At 41.5% G+C, this 25,086-nt stretch overlaps 2 protein-coding genes and 1 long non-coding RNA gene across 7 annotated transcripts in view; 2 read left to right on the forward strand and 1 right to left on the reverse strand.

The window, feature by feature from the left end:
* The first annotated feature begins 308 nt into the window (after positions 1–308).
* tmem41aa (transmembrane protein 41aa) lies at positions 309–5,262 on the forward strand. Its single transcript, XM_052081538.1, has 5 exons — positions 309–665; positions 1,676–1,826; positions 1,886–2,047; positions 2,324–2,462; positions 2,764–5,262. The coding sequence occupies exons 1-5, from the start codon at positions 481–483 to the stop codon at positions 2,985–2,987; spliced, it is 861 nt and encodes a 286-aa protein (XP_051937498.1). The 5' UTR covers positions 309–480; the 3' UTR covers positions 2,988–5,262.
* An 844-nt stretch (positions 5,263–6,106) lies between these two features.
* On the forward strand, positions 6,107–8,669 carry LOC127611179 (uncharacterized). The gene is made up of 2 exons (XR_007965258.1): positions 6,107–6,491; positions 7,906–8,669. It is a non-coding gene; the product is annotated as an uncharacterized LOC127611179 (long non-coding RNA).
* A 99-nt stretch (positions 8,670–8,768) lies between these two features.
* The window catches only part of igf2bp2a (insulin-like growth factor 2 mRNA binding protein 2a), a 47,452-nt gene continuing 31,134 nt past the window's right edge, over positions 8,769–25,086 (reverse strand). For 4 of the 5 annotated variants that reach the window (XM_052081470.1, XM_052081469.1, XM_052081474.1 and 1 more), the window contains 14 exons: positions 21,661–21,709; positions 20,815–20,866; positions 20,489–20,552; positions 20,012–20,305; positions 19,247–19,381; positions 18,480–18,602; positions 17,807–17,942; positions 15,291–15,428; positions 13,828–13,896; positions 11,723–11,839; positions 11,574–11,648; positions 11,263–11,394; positions 11,038–11,151; positions 8,769–10,465 (listed from right to left, as the gene is read on the reverse strand). In XM_052081470.1, the coding sequence (XP_051937430.1) occupies positions 10,367–10,465; positions 11,038–11,151; positions 11,263–11,394; positions 11,574–11,648; positions 11,723–11,839; positions 13,828–13,896; positions 15,291–15,428; positions 17,807–17,942; positions 18,480–18,602; positions 19,247–19,381; positions 20,012–20,305; positions 20,489–20,552; positions 20,815–20,866; positions 21,661–21,709 (1,597 nt within the window). In that variant the 3' untranslated portion in view covers positions 8,769–10,366. The remainder of the gene's footprint in view (positions 10,466–11,037; positions 11,152–11,262; positions 11,395–11,573; positions 11,649–11,722; positions 11,840–13,827; positions 13,897–15,290; positions 15,429–17,806; positions 17,943–18,479; positions 18,603–19,246; positions 19,382–20,011; positions 20,306–20,488; positions 20,553–20,814; positions 20,867–21,660; positions 21,710–25,086) is intronic. The other variant, XM_052081471.1, reaches the window with a different exon arrangement.

Consider the following 25,086-nt stretch of genomic DNA (forward strand, 5'->3'; position numbering starts at 1 on the left):
CATCAACAAGTGACGTCACGATTTGGTCGGCCCTCGTCTGTTTCCGCTGTTCCTTCTTTCAGTATTATATATTCTCAATCAATTATTTCACTAATTTTCCACTCATATATTATTAGAGATAATGTTATAATTTCTCGCTCGAATACAGCCACTGCAGGTGAACATTGTTGGAGGGAATGTGACGCCCTTAAAAGGATGGTTCGTGTGGGCGTGTCACGTGACCCAGCTATAGTGTCGACAGATTTTTTTGTTGCCGTAATAATGCAACGACCACCCAAATCACCAGACGTTGTCATTTCAAATGTTATATATATTTAAACTTTGGGGTCGAATGACAACCGTAAACAAACGAGCGTTGTTGGGAAATGACGTCACAAAGTACGTACTGCTGTCAGCTTCTGCGCCTGTCACGTGACCCAGCTGCTTTGTCTGTCAAAAAACAAATAAACCAAAACAAATATAAGAACGTGAGTGGCGACTATGCGGTCACTCATCGGACTTGTGTCCGTGGTCGTCACTGCAACTGTATACCTATATTCCCTGTCTCTGTACTTGCCCCCCGGTCCGCCGAGACCCGCTCAGACCTCAGCCGAGATCGAACATGCCGCCCCCGGAGCAGAAGGGTCCGAAGTGTCCGCTGAGAGAACCGAGGACACAAGAAGCAGGTTGGAGTATTTCTATTCATTTGGAAGGTTATATTCATGTGAGTGGTGCTAAAGCTAACTCGTTTTGTGTTGCAGAACTTGTGGGTTTTCGTTATTAGATAGAGCTGAAGCCAGCAGGGTTATGAAATGAACACTTCTATTAAAAACAGTCTGTATAATAATACATCTTATATTCCCCCTCATGTCACAGTTCTCCAACTGTGTTTCTATCTGTATTGTGGCAGCATGTTGTAATACTAAGACGTTTTCTCCTAATATTAACAACTCTATTCCAGTAATTTTCTTAAGACTCCCATCGAAATCTAGTTTTAATACAGTACAATAATATACATCCTGATTTATATAACGCCTTCGCAACAGCTGCAGCTGTAACTAAGCGCTTTATAAAACATTTAACATAACATCACATAAAGTAAATAATAAACATAAGGATATGAAAGGAATTATCGAGAAGTCCTTGGAATGGCTTTGTTTTTTTTACAGAAGTCTTTTTTATTTTATATCTGTTAATGAATAACTGATTATCTCATAAAATGTGTTTGTTTGTACAGGTCATTTGTCTGAGCTGTCCTAAGCTCAAGTCTTTCCGTGAAATATTTTAAAATCCAGTTTTAAAATGATGCTTTTTTTCATGCCGATGATTACGGTCTTATAGAATTTCTTTCATTTATAATTATATAACAATTATTTTAAAAAATCCAAAAATTACTGGTATGTTTTTGCGCTGTACACTCTTTTAGTAATTTTAGAAAACAACCTTTTATTTCCCTACTTTGCTTTTTGTCTTAGTCGCTTGTTTTTTAAGTGGACGGAAAACCTTTTGCTTATTTTCAATTTGCCTTTTAGTGTTTTGTAACTATGTCAAGTACAATGAGTTACCTTGTGTCTGAAATGCGCCATATAAATAAAGCTGCCTTGCCTTACAGATGATTGTTGTCCCAATGCAAATGCTGGCCTGTCCTACACAAGTACACACTTTGCCCACCAGTGGGTTTTTGGTTTTTGCACAGGTTGAAATTTCCATCTGACTTGGAGGATCTGCGAGAGCTGTCCGAGCTTCTTCAATTCTACAAGACGGAGCACACGGCCTACGTACTGCTGCTCTTCTGCAGCGCTTATCTCTACAAGCAATCCTTCGCCATCCCCGGATCCTCCTTCCTGGTAAGAAAATTGTTTACCTGACCCTGGAGAACAATTCTAAGCCTTTTTGCTTTGCGTAGAACATCTTAGCGGGAGCCATATTTGGCCTGTACTGGGGTTTGCTGCTAGCCTGTGTGCTCACCACGGTGGGGTCCACCGCTTGCTACCTCCTGTCCCAGGCCTTTGGGAAATCCTACATTGTCAGACTCTTCCCAGATAAGGTGGCCATGCTCCAAAGTAAGGTAAACACACACGCACGCACACACACACACACACACACATTTAAAAAAAATGATATTTAAACACAAATACTGTAAAAGCATTTTTTTTACAAGGCTGGAACGGATGAAGTGAATTTCAATTCATTTCTATGGGTGAAGAGGATTTAACATTTGAATGTTTTCACTTACAAGTGCTGTCAGAGAATGAATAAAACTTGTATCTCAAGGCACCACTGTCCAGCATGTTTTCTCGACTTGGCTGGTTGTGCCTGACATTACTGCGTTTTTCCTTGCCAGGTAGAGGACAACAAGGACTGCCTATTCTTCTTCCTTCTCTTCTTGAGGTTCTTCCCCATGACGCCCAACTGGTTCCTCAACATGTGCGCCCCTGTCGTCAACATCCCCGTCACTTTCTTCTTCTGCTCCGTCTTTATCGGTAAGCACAGCAGCTGATAGATGACTGTGATCACATCAGGTAAAAGTGCTTATGATAGTTTACATGTCAGCTAACGACTTTCACATCTCTACTCACTTGATTGTACTGTGAGGCGGGTGTGCTAACCAATCGCCCAACCGTGCTGCCGCTATTAATTTAAATTTGTAAAAATAAATTAGTGCGTTATTTATTGTAATAATGACCAAGACAATACTGAAGGAGAAATTCAACAGACTCTTGCTATGTATACATTGAAAAGAAATACCTTTGTTTTAGCGTAGCGTGTCGTTTTGTCTTTTAGGTCTGCTGCCCTACAACTTCATCTGTGTGCAGACGGGCGTCATGTTGGCAGAAGTCTCATCCCTGGACCACTTGTTCTCCTGGCAGCGCCTCGCCCAGCTTTTGGCCACAGCGTGCGCGGCGCTGCTGCCCGGTGCCCTCATCCACCGTTACGGTCAGCGGCGCCTCAGGGGGACCGCCTCACACGAGCCCAACGGACTCCCCGACAACAAGAATGTCCACTGAAACACTGCATGGGTTGTTCATTTGGACTACTGGGCCCGGCAGTCAGTCAACTTGGTCTATACAAGGAAATATACAGGGAGGGACAACTTTCGGCTTTTACAAACATCTACCTCACAGCGGTATTGAAACTCTCCTGCTTTTGAGAACACTGGCTTGAAAGGGAAGCAATCTAGAGTCTAACACACAACTTGCCAAAGTCAGGTGGGATAAGCTCAAGATCACCCCGCGACCTGAATAAAGACGAGCGCTCTACTTCAAAAGAAATATATACTGTATATATAGATGGATGTTATTGTTCTTTTTTTTGTGTGAATGTATACTTCCCCCAGGCAGCAGAAAGCCAATCAATTATTCATGCAAGCCTCACTCCGTCAGTTCATGATGAAAGCTGCAAGAGATTGCCAGGGAAGGGGGATCAAGACTAATAGGCCACAATATTGGGTACACCCGCACAACTTGCAGTATGAGAGCTATATAGGAGACATTCTGCCTTTACAAATGCAATAATACTCAGTTTTGATTGACATGTTCATAGATGTAGACACTCCTTTCATGTCATTTCACAACAACAGGAAATTTCATTTTATGAGTAGAAAGTCATTTTTTTCCCCCTTCATAATAAAAAAGCTTTTTCTTCGATGAAAGGAGGACTTTGCTTTCCGACAATGTTAAGACATCATTGGCATATATTCTCATCAGTGAAAGATTTACAGACCTTCTGTCTGGACTGATGGAACGCCCACCTCTGTAAACATGTCACATTAGACCTTAAATATAATATTGGAATACAAATAACTGTTTTTCATCTTGATTTAGATTTTTTATTTTTGGAAAAAAAGTGTTATTCTCTAAAATTTAAGGTACCGTAGATCCATTGAAACGTGGTTGAAGCATGAAGGAAACACATTTTAAGAGACTCACTGTACTGGTATGTGTGCAAGTGATTGGCCACTTCTAATGAGAGCTCAAGAGTCAGCATTCTGCTACGTTTTCATGATGACGAGTGGACTCTGATAAAGGACACCAAAGTCACTTTATTGTAACATTGACCCACTGTTGGGGAAAAAAGAGCAAATAGAGGGGAGCATCTTTCAAATGGTGTTTATTGCTCAGATCCAGATTTGCTCAGCAATACAGTTCACTCACAAGTCAAACAACAGTACGCTCGAGGACCCGGAAGGCACGGATCCACCACAAAAACGTCAAAACGCAGACCCCGTGTCAATCCGGTGCACATTATCCGTGACCTTTTGACATGTTTGAGACCTTTCGGCTCGCGGGACATTGGAGGGGTTTCACTTGTCGAACACACACATACACGCGTACACACAACACGCACACGCACGAGGAATCTCCCAAATGGCGAGATGTGTAAAACCACTAGTAGAGGTTTAGTGCTCTATGAGGCGTCTGGCATCCAAACATTATTGAACAAAACACTGCTGCACTTGTTACTCATCCAAATGCCCTTTGCACGACCGTATCCAAATGTGCGATTCTTACACACCTGGATCCTCTTGCCAATCTACTCTTGTTTCTTCATTACCTCCACCAAGGAAGTTAATGCGGTCTTTTGTCAGTTAAGGGGCTTACACTAAAAGCAATTTTAAGAACCATGCTGCAGATAAAGATTTGCAACATCAAAAAGACATTTAATTGTACATCCCCCCAAAAAATCCAAATACAATTTAGACTTACATTTGATTTGAGTAACAATTATTTTTTTTAATCGATTAATATATCGATTTGTCTTTCGATGAACTGATGGTATTGATTTGTTTTAAAACTGGATTTCCATACCTTTATTTAAAAACAGGACATGATATCAAATTGAGAGTACAGAAAACACACAAACATAATTGATTCTGATTATGATTCAATTCCTGGTTTGGTCCCCAATGCGTCAAAATGTTGGCAGAAATGTTGATCATTGTTTTCCAAAGTAAAAGCAAATGTCGTATTTTGGTGAAACTCAAAGATAATTGGTCTACAGACTACCAAAATCTGACAGCATTTACTGTTTAGAGCCTGAAATGCTGAAGATTTAAGCTAAAAAATGGCTCAAACCAATTACTGTAATCCGTTGCACCACTCGATTTAGTTTTGCTTGTCGTATTTTTCTTTTTAATATCCTTTATTGAACAATGTGGACTCATTTCTTGTCGTTTTTCCGCGCTTGTATGATTGCAACTTTTTTTCACGTAACTTTATTCTTGTAATACTATTTTAATAGTAGTGGTATGCTTTTTCTTTTCAGTGTGCCCCTAATTGTCATTATTTTTTTAAGCATTTTAACATTTTTCCTTGGATAATTAGAATTTTATGTTAACCTTAAAAATTCACATAAAATGGCAATTTGTTATAATCCAAACTTTTTTTAACTGTATTCTTGCTTTTCCCACCTTTTCAATGTGGCCATAATGACTTTGTCTAATATGAGAACTTTTTTTTTTATTTCAACTTTATTCATGGCATTTCTGGCGTTGTTCTGTTGACTCAGTCTTTTCTTTTTAGTGTAGCCTTTATACTCCTCTGTTGATAATTTTGTAACATTTTTACTTTATTCTCTAAATTCCCAAACTGCATTCTCATCATGTTTTTTTTTTTTGGTTCAGGGTGGCCCTAATGCTCCATTATGTCAAAAGAAACCACCCAATTCTTTGCATAAGCAAACAATTCATTTTGTGCGATGCATGTCTTCAGAAATCCCAACAGGTATTGTTTTGGCCTTGGCGGAGGTCTGCGCTCAACATCGTGCCGTTTGCCGTTTTTGCTTTGAACGTCGACTTATGTCATTGAAACCCACGGTGGTACGGCCAAGTCTTGGCAGCAGTCTAACCCAAATGAAACTTAAAGCTAAGAATCATCATCAAAACAGTGTCGGTGACGAGAAAACCAGATCGACAGAAGACAAAATTAATCTAGAAGGAAAAAAAAACCCGACAACTATCCAACCACCATTGTGGTTATGGCTAAACATCGCTAACAATACATCCTCAGTGACGTGTGTTAAGTGTGGTTTTCCGGTATTGAATTATTAAAAGTCTAGCAACACCCCCGAAAACCTTAGAAAACAGCACAATCCTTGCTAAAGGAAGAGCGTCCAACCTTGGAGCGGGAACGCCGCACTTAAAGAGCCCCTAAGAGAGATGGCAGATCGACAGACGATCCTCTGCGAAGTCAAAAAAAAAAAAAAATACGAGGTCAACTAGCAGAGCGCCCTCTGGTGGGGGCGCTATGTTTACCAGCCAAGATCGGGAGAAGGAGGCAGCGAGGCTGGCTCGGAGCAGCCTCAGGCATTGCGTGAGGTTACCGTTACTACGTGTGTTCAATGGGACTCCGTGATGGTCGCTGACCGCCCCACGACCGCTGGAGGAACTAAACAAAAAAGTCAGCCTTTGAATCACAGAGGTAATTGTCAAATGTACACAGCACGAAAAAAAAAAGGTGAGGGCGAACGGCGGTGGCGCTCGAGTCACAACAGGAAACAGGATATCCGTTTGCGTGAGTCGCTCTTCTAGAACTTCTTTTCTCTCACATCCACTAGTGTCACCAGCTAAAAGTCTACATTCTACGTTTTTATTTATTTATTTTTTTTTGCACACCATATTCAAGAATCGGTGTATTTTTGCAGCTTTGTGTGTCATTTTGTCTTTTGGGGTGGGGGGATAAATCACCAACAGAGAATTAGACGGTTGGTGTGTTGTTAAATTGCTTTTTCGCAGGCGATTATTATTTAGGTGTAAGGGGGCAAAAAAGATGAAACAAAAAATTGGGAAAATGGGTTTGGTATCTGCGTCGTGACAATGCTTCTCTTACCCTTGGAAAGCCTTCAAATTTCCTTTAAATGTGTGAAGGGAGCAGCACAGCTAATGAGTGCTTGGCATGTAAAATGAAAGTTTGTCTACCGAAGGTTTCAACCTGTAACGGTGAGGCGACATAAATGTCGAAATCCTGGGCGGTGCCAAAAGTCAAAGTTCATGACTTGGTTTTAAGATCACATTTTGGTACAGAAAGTGAACAAAATGGGAAAACGTTATATTTTCTGCATTCATTCATTCATTGTTCAAACCGCTTTAGCCTCACAAGAGTCACGGGAGCCTATCCCAGCTGTCTCCAGGCAGTAGGTGGAGGACACCCTGAACCGGTTGCCAACAAATCGCAGGGCACACAGACGAACAACCATCCGTGCTCACACTCACACCTAGGGACAATTTAGACTGTCCAATCAGCCTGCCATGCATGTTTTTGGAATGTGGGAGGCAACCGGAGTATGCGGAGAAGACCCACGTAGGCCTGGGGAGAACATGCAAACTCCACACAGGGAGGCTGGAGCTGGCATTGAACCCAGTCTGCACTCTGTACCACCCCTATATTTTCTGTATATGGGAAAATATTTAAAGAATTTCAGGAAATTCCAACTATTTCAAAATTGATCAATTCCGCATGAGCAGTGGGATTTATCAAAACACACAAATTGCGCTTATTGATTTCGCTTTAAATAGCACATTTGAAAGGCAGGCATAAACCAGCGTACAGTGTCAGCCAGCATGGTGCAAATAAAACGTAGAATGGGGAGTACTGTTATGCTTGCGTAATATTATTGCAATACCAGAAACGAAAACACATATCTCGTCATCAAAGCTATTTTGGTAACCAGTCCGGGGAGTATCCCACCTCTTTTCCAAAGTCAACTGTGACCCAAATAGGGACAAGCACGATGCTATTCATCTCAAAAATGTTCATCCTTAGATGTGTGGCATCATTTAAAAGTGGAATTCAACAAGCTTTCCAATGGTACAAGAAGCATAATATTATCAACCCAATACAAACTTCCACAACATTTAGTTTCATTTTTAGGAGGTACAGTTGTTTAGTTTCTATCATCGGATCTGCATTTGCTTTCATCCGTCTCTAGCGATGACATTGCTATTCAGACCCCCACTTCCACCCTGCTTTTCTTCTTGGAACTCACGTCTCAGCAAAGCGGTCACATGACAAAGTACAGACTTCACAGGAGACGGCTCATCGTGTTCTTCATTGTTTTTTTTTTGTGTGTTTTGTTTTGTTTTGTTTTCTAAATTCATTTAAAAAAAAAAGAAAGGTGATCAAGAATGATCAGTTAACAAGGCATATAAAATGAGAAAAAAAGGTGCGTGCGTATGTGTGTGTGTGTGAGGGGAAATGAAAGATTGGACTGAGGTACCCTGAAGCCTGAGGTAGATCACAATACTGACATGCGCACTGTTTACATCCTGCGGTGGTTCACGTTGACTGTTCTCCCATTTTTTTCTTTTTTTTCTCTTTATATTCGTTTTCAAGAAAATAAACAATTCCCTTCAAAACAATATGGCAGTGTCCCACTGAGGGCAAAAAATAAAGAAAAAAGAAAACAAAGAGGACTTTTCATTTTCTTTTGTTTCATATCAATAGCTCTCATCACAAAATAGGAAAAAAATAGATTCATAAATATTACTCTCTCTTTATATATATATATATATTTACACATGCGCGCGCACACACACTCTCACACACACACGCTCGCGCACACAGAGGAAGGTGTGGCAATAACCTTTGCGATGAAGAGTGATAAAATAAGGCTTTAGAGTGACCCGCACGGCCAGCACAGGAAATAAAACTCAAGGTCACGGTGTTTGGCCTGCTGAACAAGGCGAGGGCTGCTTTTTGTTATCTTTGTTTAGAATCAAAGTTTTTTTTTTTAAAGGCTGCGTTTGATACATTCACAGTTGTCACGCCCCTTTTTTTTCTACACCAAGCTCCCCGGACCCTGAGAGTGCGTTGACGCCAGCCCGCTCGTGTTGTGCCATTGAGGGGCGGCACACAAGTGCCACCTCTGCTTTCACGTTTGCCACCATGCTAAAACCACACAGCCATCCTCACATGACACCCCTTTAAGGCCGAGTGTGCGCACATTCAAATACATAAACACTTTTCACCGTGACGTCACACAAGCTTCACTTTCCGCTACCTGTATTCACGAATGGAATAGGACCGAAAACATCCATATTTCAAACAGTGGAAAGCAAGCCATGCCTCGTACATAAGCTTTCAACAACTGTCATCTCACTTGTAGCATGCGGACCAGAGTGTGGCCACTTTAGAGAGCCTCTTTATAGCCAATCAAGGAAATGTAATCCAATGTCCATCCCGCTATTTACGTCTTATTCCGTTAGCGAACACCGAGAGCGGAAGTGACGTCACATTAAAAGGAGATGTAGGACTAACAGTATTTAGTCCATTTGTTTGTTCTGCTCTTTAAAAGTGGTTACAGTATCTATCAATAGGACCACAAAAGTAGTCATTATTTAGCCCTCGCACATTCCAGGTGCATCTCAATAAATTAGAAAATCGGTGAAAGCTTCATTGATTGTAGTAGTTCAATTCAAAAAGCGAGACTTGTATGTTGTAAAACTGGTTTTAAAAAAAATTATGGTTATAGCTTGCAGCTATCTCGAGTTTAAGAAACTAAACTTAGCAGCTGTTGTGAAAGCACAATACACTGTAAATAAAGATGTATTGTATTAAAAAGGAAACCAAAAAAAATTACCGGTAAGTAGAAATTGGCCATCTCAAAAGTTCATTGAATTTATGATATCCAAGCTTCACTTTTTGAATTGAACTACTGTAATGACAGAAATTCTACTTCATTGAAATGTGGCCAGGGGGGAATTCCACACGTTCAAATATCTTTATCCTCCTAAAATGACTGATGAGAGAGTGATAAAAAAAGGGAAAAAAGATTGATGAGAAGCATTGGCACACACTTACAGAGGCTTGTTACAAAAAAAAAACATTCACCATATATCCAAATGGGGCTTGTACTTTTTCTTTTTTTTCCAAAGTAGGGGAACTGCTCAGTGTGTTTGCTGCTATAAATGTCAATAAAGTCATCTACCCTGTGTTAATACTGCTAAGGATAGTTCATCTCCATCTTGTTTTAATTGTGTCGTTAATACGGTCGCTTTATCCGTGTTAGGCCTACAATATGTTAATTCAACTAAAGAGAACCAATGTGCAGAGTGACGTGCTATTTCCTGTTTTACCTCATGAAGGCAACGCTTCCTCCGCCTTTTTGTTGTCGTTGTTGTTGTTGTTTTGCTGTTCTTGCAATATCAGTATCCCGCTGTGTGTGCTGTCGCAGGGCTGGCAGTGCACACGAACGCCCGCACACCGCCTTTGGCTCTCGCTCGCTTTCCCTCCTCGATGAAGTTCTTTGGTTATTTTCTTTTTCTTTTCTTTTTTTTTTTTTTGATCCCGCCGCTGCTGGTCTGCCCTGCGCGTTCCCTCACGGGCCGCGGCCGTTGTCTGACTAGAGGTCTCTGTCCGTTTTAGGGAGGGCTACATTCAATGGCCGGTGGTCACTTGGAGTGTTGCGGTGAAGTGGCGGCACCTCGCTGGTGTTTGTGTTCCTGCTGTTTGACCTGCTGAATGATCTCCCGGATCTTCCTCTGTGCAGTCTGTTGAAAAGCGTCAGGTCAGGCCAATGCCATTATGGCCAGTGATTTATCTTTCGCACACAGTTTAAAGCCATGCGGACTTATAAAAACGTATTTTTCATGTATTACTTGTATGACAAGTAATGTGATCAAATTAGATGAGGCAGTTGTCATTCATTCTTGAAGGGAAGAGTGTGTGAATATTAAAAGTGCTTAAGTTATTTTCAGACCGCTTAGCTCCTAAAAACATTGCCCGCTTTGCTTAGTTTTTACCTACATCTCACTCAAACTACATTTGTCCACCTTTTAACTTTACAGGAAGAAAAAAGGACTCATATGTGTAATGTAACACTTGATGGGTGGGCACTCAATTCCGACATCCAACTATTTGGATAATTTCAACGCCCCTTCTCCATAATACAGTATGTCCTCTGGAAAAAACTAATTGCTTTAACGAAATTATCTTGCCAACAAGCAAATCAAATATACATCAAAGAAGTACTGTATATGTGAAAAGTGACAACAACTCAATTTGAGTCAAACCTGAACGTTTACTGAGTAGTGAAAAAAGAGTTGATGATGTGTTGGCGTACCTGACTGGCGAAGAAATGCCCGCTGATCTTCACAAATACTTCGTCGTTCTCGTCTGGAGTTTGGTCACGCGGTACGATGACCTCAGCGCTTGTAAGGTTCTGAAGCTCATTCACCTGAAATCCACACCACACCACAGTCAGCAGATCATTTTGCAAAAGGGCGCCTCTCGCTCCAAAGTCGGGTAGAAAATGGACGGACGGATGCTAACGCGACAGTCAACTCACCGTTTTGCCACCTTTCCCGATGACCCTTCCGGCTGCAGTAGAAGGAACCTTAATGTGCGTCTCCAATTTTACTTCCTCCTTCCCAGAGAAGAAATTCTCTTCTTTCATCTTGCCAAATATCCGACCTTGGGCCTGGACACCAGAGGACATTTGACAAGATCACAGAGACTGCAGCCATGTTGACATATAAGCAACTGTAGAGAAGTCACGCATCTTTTGCTGTCGGAAGGAACTATTAAAATATTTGTGAGTCAAGCCCAATTCTCATATTCAATAATAACACCATGGGTTTTTTTCCCCTTTTTTGTTACCTTAAATTGAGCCTCTGGCGTCCCAGTAATTATCACCATTCTCTCTGTGACATCAGGGCTGTCAGCCGGTGCGATCTGTAAACAAATCAGAGAGGAGAATTGGACCGCACATTTCAAAGTGAAATATGAGAGTTCTTTGTTGAGCGCACCTTGATGGAAGCTCCAGCAAAGTGGGCGAGCTGCTTGATGTGCTGACCCTTCTTGCCGATGAGGGCTCCCACTGCCTGAGTTGGAATAAAGAGGTAGACAACCTCCTGTTCTGGAGCCTGTCAATGGAAACAAAGAAACCTTTACACACACACATCCACACACAACAATTGGAAAAACATGGGCTCAAGACAAACTAACTTTATTTGTACACACACACACACACACACACACACAGAGGAAGAGATTTTTTTTTCATCTCTGGGAAGCAGACAAGAAAGGACGACTAAGCGTGAACTCAAAATCACATGAACCAAGTCTGGTGGCAAGACAGCCAAAAAGTACAAAAGACTCCTTTCAAAATTTCCACGAGAAGACAAAAAAAAGTAGCTCTCAGTCAAAGAATCGTGTACAGACAATGTTAAACTTTTGAGTTTCACTTCTAATAAAAATATCAAGGCTGTAGAAACGTGTGATTTCTTCGAGCCAATCAACAAAGAAAGGTTACAATGAAAACATCAAGAAATGTTATATTTGCATACTGCAACAATATAATTCTCCACCATTTTTATATGATTTATTTAATAATGAGTGTTACGTATTTGCATTTATATCAGAAAAAAAAGTCTGGAATTGGCTCATACCTCGACAAACTAGCGAGTCAAGTCACCCTCATCTCAAGGCACAACTGCAACATCATTATTACTTATTTTATTAACACATCTGACATTTATTTGATTGAATTGGTGAACTATAATTACAAATACAATAAATCCATTTGCATTTTATGATGAAGCTATTTTACATTAACATTTCAACAACCACCCTCCTCCCCCAAACCACACACACAGACACAAACACACTTGGCCGACAACTCAACCTGACCCATGTGTTGTTTTCAAAATCCAATCACAAATGTTCACCCACTCCGCCATGTACCAAAATAAGTTTCACATAAGCAGAGGTATGTTTTGTCCCGGCGCCCAGCAAACAAGACTCGGCTAAGAGTTGAGCTGTTTGCCGTCTGGCCTCGTGGATTTTGTGTACTTGCGGTTTATTGAGTGGATTTAATTAGCCCTAGCTCAACTCTGGGCTGGAACTCGCAATCGAGACATATTTGTGGTTTTCTGCTGGCGGTTGGTGATGCTGCCAGGCAGAGGAGGGATTATTTTGGATTTTGCTCTCTCAATGCTATTTTTCTCTTGAATCCAATTCAAGGAGTTGAGGAGCTTTTTTTTCCCCTTCCAAAAGCACTTGCAAAGTGACACTTTGCCACGCAGCAAAAGAAGACCTACCGGTACTCTCTTGTGTTCATTTCGACTCATAATAATTCCACTCATGGGCCACAACATTAGGTACGCCTGCTCCTCCCACTAACATCAGTACAATAAAACTTGTTTGTCAAGGTTATATGTCATCCAGGAGTGCTAATTTTCAACAATATGATCATTGTTGTGGTTTCCAGTGGTCGAGAACTCCACATCATACTGAGATTTGCCCACTATAGTTTCCGCCTTTCATTTAGCTAAATAAGGTGACCAAAATAAGTTTTTATAAGAGCCTTTCGCTCTTATAAAAACCGCACACCCAATAACCACATCTAATCTACTGTACTCAGAACTAGAATTATGGGAGACCACTGTTGCCTTTACTATGACCGATTCACCAGGAGTTACAGCAGACCTGAACACCACCCCCACGGCCCCCCCAAAAACCCCACCCACGACAGAGATGGCACATTATCTGTAAAGCTGAAGTTTTTAATGGAAATGAATTAAAATGCATACCGGTATTTTATTGAAATTTATGGTCGAAGTTCAATCGCTTAAGATAAGATAAGAAAACCTTTATTAGTCTCGCAATGGAGAAATTCCCGATTCACAGCAGCAAAGTTATGAAAAGAAGAAGTAGTAGCTGCTGGAAAGAGTATATTTATTTATGGGAAAAATAGATGATAGTATAAAAAAAAAAAGGAATTTGGCCTCGGTATTACGACCACATCTAAGCCTGATGCGGTACACTGTGACATCACTGCAAACTACCCGGTGTTGTGGCCAGGTGTTGCCACGGTAACCATCAGTGTGGTGCAGCTTTTTGGAGGACATACTGAGTGCTGGTGGGGGATGGCACTTGCTGGAGGAACCCCGTACAGGCCACTGAGATGTGAAGAGTGACTCTGCAAGTGAAGTGACAAGCAGGCGGATCAGGGTGGTGCTCGTACGCACGCATTCCCAGACACACTCACGCAGGCCGACCCCGGGGGAATTTTTCGAGGCATGAAGTCGCAGTGAATCACGCTCTGTGAAGTCCACCTATTCATTCTGGCCCATTCAGTCTCATGCTGCTCAGCTCAGGATGCCGGCAATGAGTGCAGACTTTGTTTCACACGCACACTGACTCATCTCTGGGGAGTATTGAGGTGGTGGTCGTGGTAGTTGTTTTGTGAGGGATTCAAACTGTGTACCACAATGCCAGTTTGGTATTGGGTCATGCGATCTTTTTATCACAGTTAAGCAAAGGCTGTCAGGGATGGCTGGCCAACAAACTATTTCTTTAAGAATCAGCAGCTATATGCTGAGGTCTGTCTCACACAGAGCGATGTGACCAAACGTGACCTGTACAATTGCAAACACATCAGAGTGACTCACACCTGCACACCTGGCAAGAGACCTTTGCAAACATACCAAGTCGATGCAATGAAACCCTGGTGTTCTTATTAGGATTTTTTTTCACATTTTGAAGGGCCACACACTGTATACACACACAAGTGTATTTTTTATTGAACCACAAAAAACGTGGCAAGTGGATTGCCTTGGCATTCTCAAAATGTTAGTCTTGAGCCCTGAATTGGATGATAAATTACAGGTAACAAGTAGGAAAAGTTTTTAAATGATTTATCGTAGTCTCATTATTTATATCACAATACCTTGCATTTGAATAGAGGTGAGTACAATTTTTATATCCACTCTAATTACTGTATTTGTAACACTTGGGGGCATTTGGCTTTGTACCTGGAAACGTACATGACGAGTACACCCACAAAAATGAACCCATGCCTGAAAAGGCAGGAAGTTTGCCATTTTGCTTTGAAACGGTCATTTTGGGTCATTTCAATATAGATTATGTTTGGTAGTATGTCAGGGAATATTTTTTATTTTTGGTGATTGCGGCTTGTTACCAAATTTGAACCATATGGACAAAACAGATAAGATAAGATAAGATATCCTTTATTTGTCCCACAAGGATGGTCAACACGACACATTTTTCTTATTGTGTGGGCGGAGAATGACAGCTAAGACTGATAGCTCTCCATAAGGTCACACACTTAAGACATTCGTAGGTGCTTCTGCTTCTGATCTTCCAAACGGTGTATCAGTCTGGCGTACTTCAGCGGGTAAGGGGTTGCCAGGTGTATGTCGTTCATCGCAGCTTTCATTTGTTATGAAATTGCATGGTGGGTCGTGCCATTGCAGGCCAATTTACGACCCAGTGTTGTAGGTTCCCCACCTCTGATCTGAACTCCCACAAGGTTCTTAGCTTTTACGAGTGTATGTGGGCAGGTGGACTTACTAAGAATGGGTTGTATCCTGCTTGTGCCACAGGGGGGGCTGACCCACGAGGTCCAGCAGCTTGGGGCAGCACCGGCAGACCAGAGGAGAAGATGCCCAGAGCGTTGAGGTTCAAGCCTGGGATAAGGTTGGCCTGTTGCTGGGACAAGACAACACAGGCACATTTTTTGGAGTTAGTACAACATCAAAGGAAGACAAATTAAGATAAGAGAGTAGTTAATCAGTGGGAAGTTTACCCTGGTCCAAGAAACCTTTGGTAGACCATTGTGTGTTTGAACCATGGGAAATACTGTCTAAATTTATGGAGTTACTAGCTGGTTCGCCGCACTCCGGGCGGCTCATCAGCTAGTTCCTGCGGAAGGCTGGTAAGGTGGTGGTTCGCCGCCCTCTGGGCGGCTCATCAGCTAGTTCCTGCGGAAGGCTGGTAAGGTGGGCCTTCGGCCCCCAAAAGTGTTGTTGCTTGGTTCAACTTTTTGTTCATCTTCATTGCTTATCGCGAAAATAAAGAGATGTTTAGCTCTACTAAATAACTAACAATTTCATTGCAATGATCGTGGGTAGACAACATTTTTTCGCTAAGATGCCCGCGCGATCGTAGTGAGCCACTGCCTGAGTGGCGCAGCGCAGTGGCGGCGCACAGTGGCGGCGCGCAGCGGCGCGGTGAAGTAGGTACGTTTTGAAAAGGGACTGACGGAAGGACAGACCGCGTGCGGGACGACGCGCAATATATATATAGATGGATTTGTTTAGTTCAGTGGTTTGTTCCAGGAACTCCATGAAGGAGAGTGCTTTAGAGTTACCAATTATTCATTTCTATTATTCTTTCTGAAAAAATTATTGCGCCCCTACTGTTGTCAAGTGAAAATTTTCATAACACGGTGCCAAAAAGCACATTAAAAGCATATTTATTTGTTGATAAGCGAACAAAGGTGCTCTCAATCAAGGCACTGCACAACCTCTGCACTAATGCTACAGAATACGAGGTGTCCTGGTTGGTCCACCAATTTTGTATACTGCACCACCAAAATATGTGTGGCATGTCGGATGAGTGGTGAGAAATATCCACCTCACGTTTCTGAGTTTGGGGGTACAAATGTGGATTTTGCGGGTACTCTACACAAGTGCGATTTCGATTGTGAGTGGTTGTTGGTTTACGTTTGCCCTTGGCTTGCCCTTGACCGGTCCAGGGTGTTACGTGCCTGTCGCCCCATGTCAGCTTGAATAGCTTCAGTCCACTCAAGACTCTACTGAGGACAAGTGGTACACAGTAGATAATGGATCAAATGTGTGCTCAGGGCCGTGGCAATAGCAAATATTGCCACGGCCGCTTGTTTCAAACATGCTGCTGCTGTAATAAGTCCCATTTTGCCTTCACGCTCACTGATCCTACCTGTGAGAACTGTTCCACAAAATCAAAGGGTGTTTTTGAGGCGAACCATTCTCCTCATTTCAATTCATTGAGTTTCCCCTTGTATTGATGCTCTGTTAACAGCATGATTAACTTCTAGCTAGGGAAAGGCACGTCAGGGCGGGACAGTCTTTTGTAATACCTTAATAGTCGCACTAGATGGTGCTCAAAGCTAGGTGCTGATTTTCTGGAACAGGGATGGACTTCAGAAGCAACACACTATTTTACAAATAGTGTGTGTAGGTATGTATGTATATATATATATATATAAACTGGGTAGAAATGGCTCTTTAGGTGTAAAAGTTTGATGACTCCTGGTATATCCCACATATTTTGAACAGGAAATGAAATACGAAATCATTAGTGAATTAAAAAAGACAATCAATATAAGCACCAACAAGAGAACTAAATTTGATTTTTTTTTTTTTTACATGGTGCACATGAGGTTCCGCCTCTCATGACGGCAGAGCTCTGTGATTATCACACAATTGCTGAATAATAATACTGTCAATAAAGTATTAAGATATTGAGTTTGGCATTAGTTTCTTGGTTTACAACAGGGACTCATTTTTATCAATTGGAAGAATAAATATTTGTTTGAAAAACACTTCAAAAATCAATAATGCCTTATATGTGTGCTTTCTTGCAAAGTACTTCCTTGCGTGTTGTCAGAATGCCTCTATATTTTCATCTACTTTTCTTCAGGTCGTAATAAGCTAAGGTGGATGCAAATACTTGCTCAACACTTCTGTTTCTTTCTCATTTAGGTTATCAGTACGCAAGAGTAAAATTAGCAATGTGCTTCTAATTAGTACACAAATACTGTTGTTGTCCCCTCAAGCTGCATCCAGCACTGACTGATGATGTCATGGGGGGGATCAGATAGTTGATGCGAAGGAGCGTGTTACGGGGACAACTCACACGTGCACAGCGGGAAGAAGTCGGGCGTGAGTCAGACGCTCTGCCGAGAGTCAGATGACGGTAAAGCGATCGGATGACGCTTTCCGTTTACCAGCAGCTGCTCATTACTGAGCTTACACTGTCTCTCATATACTATGCAACACATACACACACACGTACACACAAATGATGAGTTGGCACACACTTACATTTATAGCAGCAACGTCATTCTCATAGGCCTCCCTCAGTTTCTTCATGATTTCTGCCTCTGCTTTACAAAGCGATTCCAAGACCCCCTTCACTGTGATGGTCCTCTCTGGATTGTAAATGGTTAAATCTTGTAACCTAGACCATGGCACACGTACACAAACACACACTGAGTTGTGTCACAGCACTGTGCAAAAGAAAATAAGCCATATTTTCCTTGTCACATAGTGGGGTGGGATGGGTTTTAATTGGATTCTAGACTATCTCGCTCAGGAGTTAATGAAGTATGGGCCTTTCAAAACGGGCATTAACATCTGTGCTGATAAACAACACTATATTTATTAGTACATGTTCATTAAGACGGAAACACTATGTGCAATTAGAGAATACACCAATATTATTCATAATTTCATGTCCGTGTTAAATATTGAGTTAAATTGTTATTTGCTGATTGCAAGCACACAGTAACGTGTAAGAGACATAGTTTTGAGATTATATTTGGGTCGGAGATAGAGTAGTGGTTAGCATATTTACCTTTGGAGTCAAGGCACACTGGGTTCCAATCTCTATGTAGTCAAGCCCCCCCACCCCACACCACACACACACACACACACACACACACATGGCAACACCTTCTAGAAACGCGAGATCAAATGAGGAGAGGAAGCGGCTTACGAGGAGATGGTTATCTTGGTCCCTGTCTCCTCTTCGATCTTCTTCAGGTTGCGGCCCTCCTTCCCAATGAGGCGGCCTACCAGGCTATTGTGGGCCAGAAGTTTTAGAGGAATCTCCTCCGGCCTGCACAACGAAACATGCACACACGCGCACACCCACACACACACACACACACCTAATTAAAATTCTACTGTTTATTTTATTTTATGATTAGTCATGCCGTCTATGTCTGGACTGAAAATCCAAAGCAAGCATCAAATTCAATCTTGATGACAGCAATCTATTAATTGAGTAATATGTTCATGATCACATTCCATAGGGGAAGCTTTGTCGAAAACATCTGCTTTCAAGTTCCTAACAAGCTAAACAAGCGTGTCAGAAGTTTGAAATGAATAATAAACGACTTCATTATTCCCAGTAAAGAACAAAGTGTGACTGATGAAAAGACCGGGGCTCCTACATTTGAATTGAAAGGCATACAATAGTAAATAAGCGGAGAGTGTACAGTATATGCTGAGATGCGACACACAGAGGTGCTGTTAAAAGTCAAAGCCAATTAGATATGTTGTCTGTCTTCCTCTAACGCTAAGCCACCATCACGTTTCAGCCTGTGTGATGTGTGTCGCGTGTTTACTGTGTTAGTGGTCCAAAGCGGGGAGAATGCGCGCTTAGATTAAAAGGTGTGCTGGCAGGCTAAAGGATAAGATTATAGGCTGTTGACGTTTATGGCTCATCCCCTGCGAGACGTAATGTTAACGTGCACTCACGTCTTGGTCTCGTTGGCCTCCTTCTGCATGATGTCCAGGATCATACGGCAGGCCGAGGAGCAGCCCTCTGGAGACGAGTGGATGGTGATTGGCTTCTCGGCTGCGCCCGCATTCTCCTTCCGATGGATGTCCACTCTGAAAGCAAGGCAAGAGTGGAGCCAGTTCAGGAACATGCATGTACTGATGAACCATTGACAGTTCGTTCGAAATGCACAAGGCGTTAAGAAATGCGTATCCTCCAAAAATATATTAAATGCTCAATAATATTACAAATGGGTATGATGGCTTGAAGAAGCGACTGCTGCAATGGCGGACTCGCCATGCAAGGACGAACTTTAATGTCCTACTCTGCACAGTGTTGTAGAGAGGAGTTATTTGGCCCATTCATTTGGGGAATTTCCGTGACATTTAGGACAAACACTGCACAATAATAAAAAAAAGATTAAGATTAGGTTCAAATGTTGTCCATTCTGATTCTGTTCATTCATGAGCGAGATCAGCTGACAGCAGTCACATGGACCTTTTTCAAAAAGAGCTGCTCACAATTATTTTCATGTTGAGGAAAGAGGGAAGGGAAGCGCCACTGCACATAGGCTGGTCTCTCGTTGGCTGCAGGTGATCTCTTTTGTGACTGCCAATGAAAGGCATTGATCGATCAAACAGAGCACCGCATGGGTAGTTGCCCATCTCTGTCCTAGATTCCAGCCATTAACTCATTTGTTTCAAAGACTGACAAATCTCTAACCAGCTACCTAAGCTGCTTACTTTGACTGAGTCTGCTTGGTGACGTTCTTGATGGTGAGTCCTTCCTTGCCGATGATGGCGCCCACAAACTGAGTGGGCACGAGCATGCGCAAAGGAAAGTCCTGCTGCTGTCGGGGCCGTGGGGCACCAAAGCCTCCTGAAGGTCCGGGCTGAGGGGTTTCCTGGTCCCGTGACAAGCGGCCGCCGCGTCGACCTCGGGCTGCCTGGACGGGCGGAGCGGCATCCAAGTCCATGATGTACGACACCCTCAAGGAGAAGTCGTCGCACTGCTGTCCTGTCAACTTCTCAATGGCTCTGGAGGATCGATGACCAACAGCAAATATTTGGCAACGTGAAAACTCATTTCTATTGAATCTGTCGACAGCTAAGCAATCAAGCCGAATTTGGTCATTTTTTCCTTGAGGCCTGCGGTGTGGAGTTTCGATTATTTTTTTTTAGCTTTGTATGCTGTGCATGCCTCTCAGTTGTTGCACTCACTCTTTAGCTTCCTCCTTGGTTGCGTATGTAACATTCACCACTGCTGTTTCTGTGTCAGTGTTGACTGTAAGAAAATACATACATCAGAGATAGATGACATGCGATGCGATCATCATTATGTAACGGCAACAATCTCCTGGATCACTGCTCTCGTTCTAACAGCTCAATTTCCGAAGTGACAAATGAGTTGAGCTGACAGTCACATCAACAAAAATGCAAAACATTGCCATCAGTATGAACTTTAAATGGAAAACTATTGCTACAATTAAAAATAACAGGGATCCATATAATAAATATGATGAAATAAGAAAAAAAAATTGGTCTACCTTGTTCCACGTTTTCTACAGTACCATATCGAGCGAGGAGACCGTCGAAATCCTAATGGAGAGATGATACCGTCAGTTCGGTGAGTGGGGACGCAGACAAAAAATAAAAAGAATATGACGGACAACCACATGGATTTACAATATTAAAGTAGTTCATTCAACGTCATCAGTCTGCATGCATTATTCTCCCATGTATCTCCTTAAATAATTGGGGAATTGCTACAATTGAAAATATCAGTAAAATAAATACTTTACTCATGTTTTTTAATTATTTTATAAATGGAATCAATAATCAAAGTACCGTACATTTATTTTTAAGTATGATTAAAAAAGGAGAAGTGATTACTTTATTATTCAAATTAAGCATATTACCTGTTTTAAATACACATTTCTACAAATGATAACACCATTTATTTTCAAAGGATCTGGCCCATCTGTCTGTTTTAAAAATTAAATGTGGCCGTTGGGGATAAAGTTTGATCATCCTTGATTTATATTTTATACAGTGGCACATAGGGTCTTTTTGTATGCTTGGTAAACCTCTGCAACTGATGTTTATGAACAAGTAGGCCCTCTCTAATGGACCATGTTAGACTGTACAAGCACCCACTACGTGAACATTTACATCAACGTCATGACGCATTTATTTTGAATTGTTCGTTCTCATCAATGTTCTTCAACATATTGCAAATTTTGCATTTCAAGTCTACATGAAAAACAGACTCCACTAAAGAAGCTTGAGGAGATGCAAACAAGTGAGTCAACAGCTGAAATGAGGCAAAACTTAATGGACTACTACTACTTTATGCTGTTTGGACACGCACAAAACACGCACACGCAACTCACCTCCCACTGTAGATGAGGGGGAATGTTCCGGATCTGAATCTTCCGACTCCTGCAGAAAGGGGAGACACGGTGAATTTAATGAAGGAGGCAGGGAGCCATGCACACAGGAATCCTCACGTCTCTTTAAATCCATTGTCTCATTTCGCACATCCTAAGTTAATTACATGGGGCCCCCCTCCCTCTCGTTCTATAAATGAATGCATAAACTATTTGAAAGTTCCACTGATCATTTTTTTCGTCCAAGGGGCAATATTTCCTTGAGATGAGGAAATGATTAGCCATGCTATGTAACACCTCCCAGTTGTTATTTTTGCAGAGGAGATGATGTCTTTTCACGAATAGTTACTCCTGTCTTGATACAACTCCTTAGTGTGTCTAAGTTGCCATGGTTACGCCTCACTTACATCATCACTGTCCAGCCGCCTCACTGCCAGGCTTCGTGAACGTCTTGAAAAATACAGCGGAATCAAGTCAAACATCCCTGAGTCCTAAAAATGCACCAATGTTTTGTTATATTGAAATAATTTAATTTCATTTTAGTAGGAGTTAACGTTTTCTATGACAAACCTCCATTTTTTATTTTTTTATTTATTTTTGCGCTTATCCTTTTGACACACTTGCGTGACAGACAATGACAGAATGTTACTACAGTACCTGAGTAGGAAATAAATGTGTCATGATAGGGACAGATTTAAAATTATGAAATGATTCTTTCAGTTCTATTTCCGATACGAAAACTGTCATTAGTAGTAATTAGTCAGCGATTGGGGTGATGAACGCTGAAGAATAGTTCATCCATAATACTGTAGTTTATTTGACACTCTCACTATCAAAACAATTGAAAGAATGGAAAATATAAAGTGATGTCGCAACTAAATTCCCAATATGTGATGGTCATCATGCAACATGTGAGCCTACTCAATAGTAGCTTGAACTTCTAACCTTCTGATTAGGGTTGCAACTCTTAATTTACAAACTTAAATAAGTCCATTAAAAAAAATCGAAGCAACATCTCTTTGTTGAAGCTCCAATAGATCATATTTTCCACACAGGCTAATGTTACAGGTGACGCAGGCACCGCCTTGTGTAGAATTTAGTTGAAGAGTTATCGCCAAGACAGGAGGAAATCTCTGAATCTCTGAAGTTTAGGATCATTTCACACTGAAAAAGAATGTCAGCTAATTTCATACAGGTCAACACCACTAGCAAGAACATGTAATGATCCGTTTAACCGCAGCCATCTGCACATTTTCAATCGTTTTATTGAACAAAAGTGTATTACAACGTGTAATATATTCGGACAAAAAAAGCTTCCGCAGCCACAAATTTCCCAGGCACTCAACGCCAAGTCCCTGACTTTTAAAACCACTTCAATACTTCATTGACAGTACGTTAAAAGTGAGCGTTACTATGTTTGAAAAGGCATTTCCCCCGATGGCTCTTTGTATTGTCTCCTTCCTTCATCTAGTTCATTCTTGCGCCTTTCCTTACCGGTGAGCGAAAGGTGAGGTACAAACCCTTGAACAGTAGTCAGCCCATCACATGACACATACAGTATAGACAAACATGAATTCATAATGGTGGAAGTCAGAGTACTCAGGCGAAAACACACCTTCCAAAAAGCGAAGCCTGAGATTCGAACCAGGAGCGAGCTGTCCTAACCACTGTCATGCTGCCCAGATCACAAGCTAGAACTACAATAATACACATATTGTCAAAATCTCATCAATTGAGCCCAGTGAGCGTAAAAGTGCATTATGAAAGAATGAAAGCCAAAATTGTTTCACAGTAGCTGCATGTACACATTGACCAGCTCTTGGTATTACATTTCCACATCGCGCTGTTTTATCACTCCAATTCCGCATTAATAGCTGACACAAAGGCGCCCGTTGACCACAAAGTGTGAGAAACAACACAAGCAGTAGCACAGTCAACATGAGCGTTGCGATTTAAAAAAGAAGCAGACATTCATGTGGAGGGGGGAAAAAAGCACACACTCGCGCAAAACCCCAAAGTCCTTTAGAGCACTTTGGAGGACAATTAGCAGACATTCCAGGAGCTGAAGTGATGGGTAGAGCGGGAGGAAAGGTGAAAGTGGGAGAAATTAGCGTCTGCAGTGGGCTGGCAGGCATTCCTCCGAAGAGGTTTTTGCATCTTTCCCGGAAAAGAGTGCAGGTCAGAGTTTTGCACAAGCAAGCAGCGAGACATGAATGAAAAACTTTTTCTGATTGTGCTCCTCCAGGAAAAAAGAAAAAAAGAACGGAAAAAGAGGAGTATGAGGAGGAGGAGAGGGGGTGAGAATCACAGATTTAGGACATTCCACTCTTCACCTCATTCATTCAATACTGCAAACAAATTAGTTTAAATGTGTTTGACATGTGTGCCGTGCTGCGACTAAACTAGGCTTGAAATTGATTTTGCATTGGAGTCAGTGGATGACTTGTGCACCGTCACTCGGAACTCCCCATGTATTGTAAGCACTTTGTCTTGCCGCAACAGCTCAACCAAAATCTAAAAGTATGAGCGGGGGGGGGGGGGGGGGGGGGGTGTCTGTTTGGATCCTACAAGGATTTTGAGTGAGGTCTTCCCTATTGATTGTGCTAATGGACACCAGTGATCTGTGCTCACGTGCTGCACTTGGTACTGCTACTCCGTATTCGCCGGATCAAATGTCAGCCGAGCTGAACTTCAGAAAGGGACTGCCTATGAAAGGCTGTTGCCAAGTAGAAACGAATGCCATTATACTACGAGTACTTCCAAACAGACAGCAACAGGTATCATCCAAACATGCCAACACAATGGATGCCACAAAACGTGTGTATATACTGAAATAATGATGATCTCGTTTCTGTTTACGCACAAATTGACTTGATGTGAAATCTGGAGAGCTACTATATACACAGGTGTGTGTATGTGTATATATATATATATATATATATATATATATATATATATATATATATATATATATATATATATATATATATATATATATTCATTCATTCATTCATTTTCCGTACCGCTTGATCCTCACTAGGGTCGCGGGGGGTGCTGGAGCCTAACCCAGCCGTCTCCGGGCAGTAGGCGGGGGACACCCTGAATCGGTTGCCAGCCAATCGCAGATATATATATATATATATATATATATATATATATATATATATATATATATATATATATATATATATATATATATATATATATATATATATATATATATATATATATATATATATATATATATATATATATATATATATATATATATACATATGCACATTAGCGCATTTGATTTTACTCTACAAAAACTCCAGTAACTCATCACTAATGAAAACAATGGAATCAGAATTTTAAAAAATTGTATTACATATTTGGTCAGTCACAAAGTGTTTAAGTGTGAATGCTCATATCTCTTAGTATTAACCG

Source organism: Hippocampus zosterae, chromosome 12 (genome assembly GCF_025434085.1).
Source record: "Hippocampus zosterae strain Florida chromosome 12, ASM2543408v3, whole genome shotgun sequence".
Classification (NCBI taxonomy): domain Eukaryota; kingdom Metazoa; phylum Chordata; class Actinopteri; order Syngnathiformes; family Syngnathidae; genus Hippocampus; species Hippocampus zosterae.

Coding starts and splice junctions, on each gene's coding strand:
- tmem41aa (XM_052081538.1), top strand. CDS start 481: ATGCGGTCACTCATCGGACTTGTGTCCGTGGTCGTCACTGCAACTGTA. Junction 666..1,675: donor ACCGAGGACACAAGAAGCAG/GTTGGAGTATTT, acceptor GTTTTTGCACAG/GTTGAAATTTCCATCTGACT. Junction 2,463..2,763: donor CTTCTGCTCCGTCTTTATCG/GTAAGCACAGCA, acceptor TTTGTCTTTTAG/GTCTGCTGCCCTACAACTTC.